General features: G+C 35.2%; 1 protein-coding gene across 1 annotated transcript in view; it reads right to left on the bottom strand.

Moving 5' to 3' along the window:
- Positions 1–12,500, bottom strand: part of adamts18 (ADAM metallopeptidase with thrombospondin type 1 motif, 18) — a 131,767-nt gene that overhangs the window by 82,119 nt on the left and 37,148 nt on the right. The window contains 2 exon segments of the mRNA XM_062070620.1: positions 606–701; positions 11,126–11,279. Coding sequence (XP_061926604.1) covers positions 606–701; positions 11,126–11,279 — 250 coding nt within the window.

The following is a 12,500-nucleotide window of genomic DNA, read 5'->3' as shown; positions in this document are numbered from 1 at the left end:
ATATCAATATAGATCAATACAGTATGCAGGGATACAGTCCGTAAACACACATGATTGTATTTATTTATGTAAAAAAAAAAAAAAAAAATTTTTTTTTTTTTTTTTTTTTTTAAATACCCCCCCTTCCCCCCGGTCCGTGGGACAAATTTTCAAGCGTTGACCGGTCCGCAGCTACAAAAAGGTTGGGGACCACTGACCTATAACACAAAGCTGATACAATATCTGTTTTTGGCAATATTTAAAACTGCAAACTTAAATTTGTTTAGTGTGCGGCCCTTGGTGGAAAAAGTTTGGACACCTCTGAACTAAAGTATCAAAAGTACGGATATTTTGAATGGAGAATCGATATTAGAACATGAATATCTAGCATCGGCGGTATCGATATTTCAGTATCGATCCACACCTCACTCCTATTCACAGCCTTTGCCATGAAGCTCAGAAGTAAGCCGAGGTGCATCAACCGGTCATTCCGGAAACTGCTCCGTTTCAAAGTGTGTTCTTAGAAAAATGCGTCTCTTGATGTTGTTTCCTGCCAAGAAACGGGAGGCAGGCCAGGATGTTGGCCTGGACCGGGTGGATCTAAGAATAATAACAACGCTCCTCACCATGTCTGGCCCGCAGCTCGTACCCTCGGCGGCGGGCATGAACTTGGTCTCGCATCGGTGGCCCGTGCGGTGACACCACAGCGACTTGCAGATGTCCTGGCCAGAAAAAAAAGAGACACACGGCGAGGTCAGGAGAGGACGTCCATCATTTCTTCCCCTTAGCGGGCGTCAGCTGCTACCCAGAGCTCCGTGCATGGTAAACGTCAACGTCCGAGCTCATCGCCGCACTTCTTTGAGGCTCCGGCTCCATACAAAATATTTGACTTCTGAGTTTTGGATGGAAAACATTGCATCGTTTTTGTTCATGCCATACAAAAAAAAAGGTATTTCATTGACAAAAAGGGTACAAAACATACAAAAAAATGATAAAAACTTGGATAGACCTGAAGTAGATCTACAAATGTAAGCGTTGAAAGTAAAAAAAAATATTAATATATGACTTACTTTTAACACTTTTATGAGTGGGACCCTTAAGGGTCCAAGGGTCTTCTACTGTCATTTTTTTTAATCAATAACGGTCAATGCTCAAACAATTATTATGAATGAAAATGAATGTTGTTGTGAATTATTGACCTATTTAAGGCTCCAAATACTTCACATCAAATATTTGACTTCTGAGTTTTGGGGGGAAATTTTTGCATAATCTTTCTTTATGCCATACAAAATAAAGTTTTTTTTACAAATAAGGTATAAAAACTTCCAAAAACATAACAAAAATATTAAAAAACTTAATATCTATGGATAGACCTGACGTTGATCTACATATTTAAGCGTCAAAGGTAAAAAAAAAATGAAAATATGACTTACTTTTCACACTTTTATGAGTGGGACCCATAAGGGTCCAAGGGTCTTCTACTGTCATGTTTTTTTGTTTTTATTTCTATCTATAACGGTCAATTCTCAAATATTATTATGAATCAAAATCAATGTTGTTATAAATGATTGACATATTAAAGGCTCCAAATATTTCACATCAAATATTTGACTTCTCAGTTTTTTTGGGGGGAAACATTGCATCATTTTTGTTCATGCCATACAAAAAAAAGGGCTTTCATTGACAAAAAGGGTACAAAACATACAAACAAATGATAAAAACGTGGATAGACCTGAAGTAGATCTACAAATGTAAGCGTTGAAAGTAAAAAAAAATATTAATATATGACTTACTTTTAACACTTTTATGAGTGGGATCCTTAAGGGTCCAAGGGTCTTCTACTGTCATTTTTTATATATCTATAACGGTCAATGCTCAAACAATTATTATGAATTAAAATTAATGTTGTTGTGAATTATTGACCTATTTAAGGCTCCAAATACTTCACATCAAATATTTGACTTCTGAGTTTTGGGGGGGAAACTATTGCATAATCTTTCTTTACGCCATACTAAATAAAGTTTTTTTTACAAAGAGGGTATAAAAATGTACAAAAACATAAAAAAAATATTAAAAACTTAATATCTATGGATAGACCTGACTTTGATCTACATATTGAAGCTTCAAAAGTAAAAAAAAAAGAAAATGTGACTTACTTTTCACACTTTTATGAGTGGGATCCTTAAGGGTGCAAGGGTCTTCTACTGTCATTTTTATTTCTATCTATAACGGTCAATTCTCAAATATTATTATGAATCAAAATCAATGTTGTTATAAATGATTGACATATTAAAGGCTCCAAATATTTCACATCAAATATTTGACTTCTCAGTTTTTTTGGGGGGAAACATTGCATCATTTTTGTTCATGCCATACAAAAAAAAGGGCTTTCATTGACAAAAAGGGTACAAAACATACAAAAAAATGATAAAAACTTGGATGGACCTGAAGTAGATCTACAAATGTAAGCGTTGAAAGTAATAAAAAAAAATTAATATATGACTTACTTTTAACACTTTTATGAGTGGGACCCTTAAGGGTCCAAGGGTCTTCTACTGTCATTTTTTTATATCTATAACGGTCAATGCTCAAACAATTATTATGAATGAAAATTAATGTTGTTGTGAATTATCGACCTATTTAAGGCTCCAAATACTTCACATCAAATATTTGACTTCTGAGTTTTGGGGGGGAAACTATTGCATAATCTTTCTTTATGCCATACAAAATAAAGTTTTTTTTACAAAGAGGGTATAAAAACTTACAAAAACATAACAAAAATATAAAAAAAAACGTAATATCTATGGATAGACCTGACGTTGATCTACATATTTAAGCGTCAAAGGTAAAAAAAAAAAAATGAAAATGTGACTTACTTTTCACACTTTTATGAGTGGGATCCTTAAGGGTCCAAGGGTCTTCTACTGTCATGTTTATTTCTATCTATAACGGTCAATTCTCAAATATTATTATGAATCAAAACCAATGTTGTTATAAATGATTGACATATTAAAGGCTCCAAATATTTCACATCAAATATTTGACTTCTGAGTTTTTTGGGGGGGGAACATTGCATCATTTTTGTTCATGCCATACAAAAAAAAAAGGTATTTCATTGCCAAAAAGAGTACAAAACATACAAAAAAATGATAAAAACTTGGATAGACCTGAAGTAGATCTACAAATGTAAGCGTTGAAAGTAAAAGAAAATATTAATATATGACTTACTTTTAACACTTTTATGAGTGGGACCCTTAAGGGTCCAAGGGTCTTCTACTGTCATTTTTTTATATCTATAACGGTCAATGCTCAAACAATTATTATGAATGAAAATTAATGTTGTTGTGAATTATTGACCTTACATGCCATACAAAAAAAGGGTACACATAAACAAACATAAAAATTAACACAAACGTATAATAATTGGATAGATCTGAAGTTGATCTACAAATTTAAGTGTTAAAAGTTAAAAAAAATATTGATATATGACTTACTTTTAACACTTTTATGAGTGGGACCCTTGAGGGTCCAAGGGTCTTTTTTTTTTCATCTAAAACGGTCAATAACTATGAATCAAAATCAATGTTGCTGTAAACTATTGACCTATTTAAGGCTCCAAATACTTCACATCAAATATTTGACTTCTGAGTTTTGGTGGGGAAATATTGCGTAATTGTTTTTTATGCCTTACTAAAAAAGGTTTTATTTTACAAAAAGGGTATAAAACATACAAATACTTAATACAAACACCAAAAAAACTAAAATCTATGGATATATCTGAAGTTGATCTACAGAATCAAGCATTGAAAGTTAAAAAAAATTATTAATGTAGACTTACTTTTAACACTTTTATGAGTGGGACCCTTAAGGGTCCAAGGGTCTTCTACTGTCATTTTTTTTCATATCCATAACGGTCAATGCTCCAACAATTTTTATGAATCAAAATCAATGTTGTTGTGGATTATTGACCTATTTAAGGTTCCAAATACTTCACATCAAATATTTGACTTTTGAGTTTTGGAGGGAAAATATTGCCTTTTTGTTCATGCCATACTAAAAAAGGGTATAAAACATAAACATTAAAAAAAAACACAAACTTATAATTATTGGAAAAATCTGAAGTTGATCTACAAAGTTAAGTGTTAAAAGTAAAACAAATATTAATATATGACACTTTCATGAATGGGACCTTTAAGGGTCTTTTTTTAAAATCTAAAACTTTCAATTACTATGAATCCAAATCAATGTTTTTGTAAACTATTGACCTATTTAAGGATGAAAATACTTCACATCAAATATTTGACTTCTAAGTTTTGGGGGGGAAATATTGCGTAATTGTTTTTTTTATGGCATACAAAAAAGGGTTTTATTTGACAAAAAGGGTATAAAACATACAAAAACATAAATACTTTAGAAAAGAAAAAAAACTCAATATCAATGGATAGATCTGAAGATGACCTACAGAATTAAGCATTGAAAGTAAAAATAAAAATAATTAATGTGGAACTTACTTTTAACACTTTTATGAGTGGGACCCTTAAGGGTCCAAGGGTCTACTAATGTCAGTTTTTCCCTTAAAACGGTCAATGCTCAAACAATTATTATGAATTAAAATCAATGTTGTTGTGAATTATTGACTTATTCAAGGCTCAAATTACTTTGCATTAAATATTTGACTTCTGAATTTTTTGGGGGGGAGGTGGGGGGTGTTGCATAGTGTGTTTGCCACAGGGAAATTTGTTTCCCTTGACAAAAAGGGCAAAAGGCAAAAAAAAAATGTTACAGAAAAATGACAAACGAATAGATCTGAATTTGATCGCGATATTTAAGCAATGAAAATTATATGAATTACTTTTAAGACTTTAATTAATGAGACCCTGTCGGGTCCTTGGACCTAAAACCGTTCATAACATTGAAGGATTCCCTGAGGGTTAAAGAAACGGAGCATGATTGTGTGTGTCATGTGACCCGACCATGCGGAGACAGAGCGAGTGAGCACAGAGGGCTCTTAGAACCCCGACTGGGAGACTGGCTGCCGGTCCTGGCACTGGGCCCGCCTGCACCCAGGACCCGGGCTAAGAAATGTTGGAGACAGCCTCAGAAGTGGTACTGAAGACAAGACCGTGTGGAGTCTGATAAAACATGGCAAATGTTTCATTTTAGTTCATAATTATGAAAAAGTTGTTGCTAAAAACTGAAACCACAGTCTTGCATAATGCGCAGAAAATGTTCCACTGTCATGTGCATGCCAGGCCAGTAGGTGGAGATGTCACACCACACCAGGCAGCGGAACCTTGTTTTTTTTTGTTATTGTACGGGTTTCACTGGTTCTGTGAATCGAAAAGTGTGTACAGTGAAGCACATTTCCCCGTAAGAAACAATGTAAATATGAATAATTAGTTACAGTCGCCACAAAAGTCCATATTTTAGTAACGGTTTGTACACGATATAAAGTGTGAGACCAACCCGTCGATCTTTGGCACTCAATAATAATAATAATAATAATAATAATAATAATAATAATAATAATAATAATAATAATAATAATAATATATTTTATTTGGAAAAAGCATTTTCCATTGAGTAAACAACCTCAAAGTGCTACACTGTATTAAAAAAAAATTAAAATTAAAAGATAATAAAAATAAAAAAATAAAAAAAAATAGAACAGCCTAACAGCTAGAACTAGTATGCATATATCTAATTTTAAAAAAAAGGCTTTTTTAAAAAAGAAGGGGTTTTGAGCCTTTTTTAAAAGCATCCACAGTCTGTGGTGCCCTCAGGTGGTCAGGGAGAGACAACCGCCCATTAATGACTACAAACATTTTTTTGTGTGAAAATGAGCAGTAGAGGGTAGACTAAAAATTATATCCATCTGCGATTATCGTGATCAATTTTGAGTTATTTACGAACAAACTACGATCAATTGCGATTAAATATTTTAATCGGTTGACAGTCCTAGTACATTATATATATATATATATATATATATATATATATATATATATATATATATATATATATATATATATATATATGTATATATATATGTATATATATATATATATATATATATGTATGTATGTATGTATGTATATATATATGTATATATATATATGGATGTGTGTATGTATATATATATGTATATATGTATGTATATATATATGTATATATATATATATGTATGTGTGTATGTATATATATGTATATATATATGTATATATGTATGTATATATATATGTATATATGTATGTATATATATATATATATATATATATGTGTATATATATATATATATATATATATATATATATATATATATATATATATATATATATATATATATATATATATATATATATATATATATATATATATATATACACAGTGTTTCCCATAAACTGCCAAGATACCTGTGGTGGTGGGGGTGTGGCTATGGGCGTGGTCACCATGACATCTTCGATACATTTGCATAATTTACTACAATGATATGATTTTCTCTAAAAAGGCTCAAAAAATGTATACTTACTAATTAATAATAACAGTTTTGTTTTAAACGTCCATCCATCCATCCATTTTACAATATAATTACAACACTTTATGTACATATTTATATACAGATTTGAACAATAAGTTATTCACTGAAATATATTTATTAATTGTGGTTCTTACAAAAATATATCTTATAAAATATAAAAGCTAAAATGTCTCTTAAAGCTCTGCCCCTTTAATTAGTGCATACTAAATAATTTAACTTTAGCCTACTACTACAACCACATTATTTACCAGCAACATAAAGTGAAACAGAGGCAGCGGTGTCCTGCCACAGTCAGTAACAAATAAACAGAAAACAGTAGTGGTCAAATACAAATAAGGCAACAAGAGAAGTATCCTACACTTCTCTTTTGTAAAGTAAATCTGAACAGCCGATATGGGCATCTACTTTAACTATATCAGTGGTCCCCAACCTTTTTGTAGCTGGGGACCGGTCAACTCTTGAAAATTTGTCCCACGGACCGGGGGGGGGGGGTTGTTTTTAATTTTTGTATTTTTGTATTTTTTTCATAAAGAAATACAGTCATGTGTGCTTACGGACTGTATCCCTGCAGATTGTATTGATCTATATTGATATATAATGTATATATTGTGTTTTTTATGTTGATTTAACTAAATTTTTTTTTTTTTTTTTTTTTTTTTAAATTTCTTGTGCGGCCCGGTACCAATCGTTCGTACCGGCCCGCGGCCCGGTGGTTGGGGACCACTGAACTATATGATTTGCCTGAGAAGCTGGACGGGACAAAAAAAAATTAAAAAAAATTGTTTTTAAAAAATTTTTATTTTATTTGTGGCGGACATAATTCTTTTGTGGCGGGCCGCCACAAATAAATGAATGTGTGGGAAACACTGATATATATATATACTTATATATATATATATATATATACTGTATATGTATGTATATATGTCATAGTTGGTGCAGGGGTAGATCTTGCTTTGGTTCATGGCTGAGACCAGGGATCCTGGGCTCTAAAAGTTTGGTGACCACTGATTTATGGAATCCGGTCAACTTCCTTTGGTTTCACTTTTATCGAATTGCACATGCAAGTGACGTTGGAGCCACATTGGGGCCACATTGGGGCCACATTGGGGCCTGTGGGTGTTTATACTGGAGTCTAATCATGGTTTTACCTGTAATGTAAACAGTTTTGGTGGCTAACTCCTGTGTCAAACACGTATCAGCAGATATTATCTTTCACAAGCAACCATTCTCAATGTTCACACTGAGACTAAATAAACGGTGCATATTTATATTTATTCATTTTTGGGTCAATTTCTTTTTACAAAACAGAAATGGAGGAGTCAGAGAGAGTATTTCCTAGAACGATGTTATGTCGTCTTTCAAACCGCATTTCCATTTGAATGGACAACCATGAATACCGACTAACATAAAGACCTCATCCAGCCCGCGGGGGCTTGACTAGGATGAGGGTAAGTAGTGGTGGGGGCGGGGGGGCTCCATTGAAGGAATTCAAACCAAGAATAAAACACGGAGGGTCAGAGGCCGTTTGGCAAAGATGAGGCCAATTAATAAAGCCGAGTCTATTTATGCGGGACGTCGTTGATGTTGTGGCCAACCCTCGCATGACGGAGATGCTCCTCACGACCATGTGGTGCTCTTCAGAACCGACCGTGTGGTGCTCTTCAGAACCAACACTCTTCTACGGACTCTGGGAAAGACTCGGAAGTCCCCACAAGGTCGAAGGGAATTGTGCCTACCATTCACAATCCTTACATAAGACAAGAACACATATGTTTTTTCTCAATTTTCATGCATTCTAATTCGTAAAATACGGAAAATATGAGGCGGCTAACAACCCAGCTAATAGGAGCACATTTTCCCGCCCATAAAGCTCTCTAAAAAACATCCAAAACCTGTGATTAGTGTTCTGTTGTTAGAATAATCATGTATATATATTATATGCTTAAAGGCCGTTGCTATAGTTATTAGCTATTTTCCTCAAGCTGAAATTATTCCATCTGTGCAAGGACAAAACTTCTTGTCTGAGGGGTGGCCTCAGTCGCAGATGTTGTCTTTGTTTTAGCCCGCTAACAGCCAAAGACTTCAAGGACCTCAACGCAGACAAGACGACAGCACGCAGACGAAGCAGAGACAAGGCGAAATCACAAGGCCCCCCCAGCACATTCTGTCACGTATTGTGCGTACTGGAGCTGCTTTGCGTGATATGTGTGACCACTCCTTTTAGAGGCGGCCTCAGTGATGTTGACTGTGGAACTCCTGAATAAATAGAGGGACGCGGGAGCTGTACCTTAGAGCAGTGGTCCCCAACTACCGGGCCGCGGCCCGGTACCGGTCCGCGGACCGATTGGTACCGGGCCGCACAAGAATTTAAAAAAAAAAAAAATATATATATATATATATATATATATTTTTTTTTTTTTAATGAAATCAACATAAAAAACACAATACATACATTCTATATCAATATAGATCAATACAGTCTGCAGGGATACAGTCCGTAAAAGCACACATGATTGTATTTATTTATGTAAAAAAAAAAAAAAAAAAAATTTTTTTTTTTTTTTAAATACACTTTTTTTTTTTTAAATACCCCCCCCCCCCCCCCCCCCCCCCCACCGGTCCGTGGGACACATTTTCAAGCGTTGACCGGTCCGCAGCTACAAAAAGGTTGGGGACCACTGCCTCAGAGCGTAGGGCGAGACTGTGACTAAGTGCGCAGCTCCATGCGTTCGCCTCATGAGCTAAATTGAACTCTGTCTCTGCATGATTCCTTGCTTCTTGTCTGTTTATAGATGTCATCAGTTTTTGAACCTGACATCTGTGTCTTGTTATGTCCCGTCTTCTAATGTTCAGTGTTATTATGTATTTTACTATGTACTGCTTTTATATTTCCTGTATTATATATTATTTGAACTGTTTTATATATCTAATTTTTATCCTGTAAAGCGTCTTTGAGTAGACTGTAAAGCGCTATACCAAATAAAATGTGTTATTATTATTATTAAACGCACTAACAATAACAAGTATTAGCCATATTCTTAGCATAAGCGCTAACGTCAAGGAACTATTTTTAAAGGTGCATTGATGGCAGAGAGCTAACTAGCTTGTGCTGCTATATTGGCATACTGAGCTGCTGCATCACCTCTGACTTGGTGAAAGTTAATTTTAGATTCTAAATTACTCCTCTCACCTGCATAGTAGAATGTTGTGGACATAAACCAACGAGTCGGTCAACTTTGACATCCAACTTAGACCCGCAGACAGCGAAAAATAATATTTTTTTTATTTTTAACTTGCGTGAGGATTATGATTAATTTTTCATTTAAAGGGTAAAATATAAACACCCCATCAGTCTGTATCCCAGTGAGAGCAGACAGTGTACAGTACGTGATTGTTTTATTGTGTGTGTACATCTTGTATAGCACTTAGCAATAATGCTACATGATGCTGAGTGTTTAACTAAAGCTCAGCAAACAGCTTCTAAAACTTGTAGATCATCCTCCTTATACTCGGGCTCAAAAATAGCAGTTTCTGAAATATAATTTTTCCCCAAACTAGTCTTTGTTGTCAAGTCTGCCATGATTAGTAGTCTTGTTGTTGTTGAAGGGGGGGAAAAAACTTTGACATTGATACATTAAAATGATTAAAATACATAAATATTACATGTTATTATGAATGTTACTATGTTACATATATACTTACAGTGTGTACATAAAACCTTCATGGAGGTTTTAGAGCCTTTTATAGGCGGAATAGATCGACTCTCATTACCTTCATTGTTAGCTGTTAAGTAAGTGGCCTACGTCAGAAATCGGTATGGGCCAGGGTTCTAGAACCCTGGAAGGGGGGTATGTAGTAGAATTTCGGACCTTTGAACTACATTTCATGTCTATTAAGAATGTCTGCTCATTTCATTTCTCTTCTATTCTATACCATTGAAGGACCAGATGTAGGACAAAGTTGAATATGGAGTCGCTCTGACCATTCTACAAAATGTTTTGATTGTCTAAGCATGACTAAGGGATTCAAGGATGTTGCAAAACAAACATGTCGAAAACAACGGGACCTTCGGGCGTGGGGAAACAGATAAGATGGCCAAGTGACAAGGGCTGAGAGAGATTTGCTTGATTCTTGTGTCCTCCGGAGGACGTTTGTTTGTCTGCATGGGCAGCTTAATCCAACTTTGCACTTTTGACTATGGGTAAATAAACCTTTTGTACTAAACTCACTTTTGTTGCTGTTTAAGCTTCGGACAATCCACTACACTATTGCTAGTGTTTATTTACTAGTTAGAATGCATTAAAAAAAAAAGAAATACATATATGTGTGCTTGTCTTACATATGGATTTTGATTGATAGGCAACATTCCAAAAAAAGCGCATTTAGCTCTCCCCCCCTCTAACTGAGCCTACTCCCTCCCTCCCTTGTATTCAGTGTATAAAAAATAACGCATCTCTCGTCCGATTGCGCTTTTCTTTTCACCCTTGCTATTAATGTGCCTTCTGAGATGCTCCAGCTTCTCGAATAAAACTAAAAAAAGAACATTTTGTTTGACTACTTGATTAGAAAATTTCCAAGGAGAATAGAAATGAATTGCCGTCTTACCTTGACAAAGTCCAGGCGGCACAAGGCGGCCTTGGCTCCGAACTGCCACTTGCACTGGGTGTCCGCGTCGTAAAGCTGCCCGGGAAGCTTCTCGGGATATTTGTACTGGCCGATCTGCTTGGGCTCGTCCACCAGACAGGACGCCTGCGTGGTCCTAAGGGACACAAACACGCATCAGACTGAGTGACGCCCGTCGATCTCAAGTCAGGATCCGACACTGATCAAGTTTTATTTACAGTGTAAACTAAGCTAAAAATAAAGCGTGTTTTACTATTTTTAGAATTTGCTGGTATCGACGAAAATCGATACCAATTTATGTATTGAATGCTACATGCGATATTTAAGCACAATAAAGTGGCTAGTGTATAATACTTTGTTTTTGTCCTCCTATGTCCACAGATTTATTTCCTGAGTTTGTAAAAAAAAAAAAAAAACGGAAAAAAAGAATATTTTCATGATTTAAAAAAAATATATCGATTTAATCGCTACAGTATCGACCATACACTCTTACCTTACTCGGTCTTAAGGATGGGTACTTTTTTGACACCGACCGAATACTGCAGCTCCGACCTGGCAACGGTGCCATGCTACGGTACTTGACGTCACGCCAACTTCGCACTTGAGCACTTGCCGGTCACTCCAGCAGCACTGAGAGCAGACTCAGACAAGCTAACTCTAGGCAACGTTGCAATTTTCGATGCCGACAGAGAAACCGGCGCTCCAAAGTAAGTAAAGTAAGGCTCCACTTTTTTTTTTTTAAATGCTAATATAAATTGCCGTTGCTATGGACATGCTACTGATTAGCGTTAGCGATTTTACATGGCGATTTCAACACCTCCAAATTTGTTGATACTACAACTAAAATGCACATCACAATCCAACAGCTGGTGTGTATAAGTACAATACTTACAGTATTAACACTTTTTAGGGCGCAACAAAAAAAAACGAAACAACACACCGTAAACTGTGCACTACCGCCATCCTGTGTCTTGGACTTGCAACTGCAATTGCAGCTTACTGTCATACTTGAAAATGTTAATATGATAGTGAAACAAGATACAACAACTGGACAGCAGTTATCATAATCAGCTCATTTTTAAAATGGTGCAATAAAAAAAAAAGAGATTTTATAATAAAATAATAATAATTATTAACACACGACGACACACGACACCGACACCTCCGCTCCGGACAGGCTAACCTCCTCCAACCTCAGAGGACAAAGCTACGAACAATGGGAGGCCGGGCTTTCTGCTCCGCCGCTCCCAGTCTGTGGAACGCTCTCCCTGACCACCTGAGGGCACCACAGACTGTGGATACTTTTAAAAAAGGCTTAAAAACCCTTCTTTTAAAAAAAATTTTTTTTTAGATATAT

This window comes from Entelurus aequoreus, linkage group LG02 (assembly GCF_033978785.1).
Source record: "Entelurus aequoreus isolate RoL-2023_Sb linkage group LG02, RoL_Eaeq_v1.1, whole genome shotgun sequence".
NCBI lineage: Eukaryota > Metazoa > Chordata > Actinopteri > Syngnathiformes > Syngnathidae > Entelurus > Entelurus aequoreus.
Note: the sequence above shows the minus strand (reverse complement) of the source record. Positions and strands in the feature narration are given on the sequence as shown.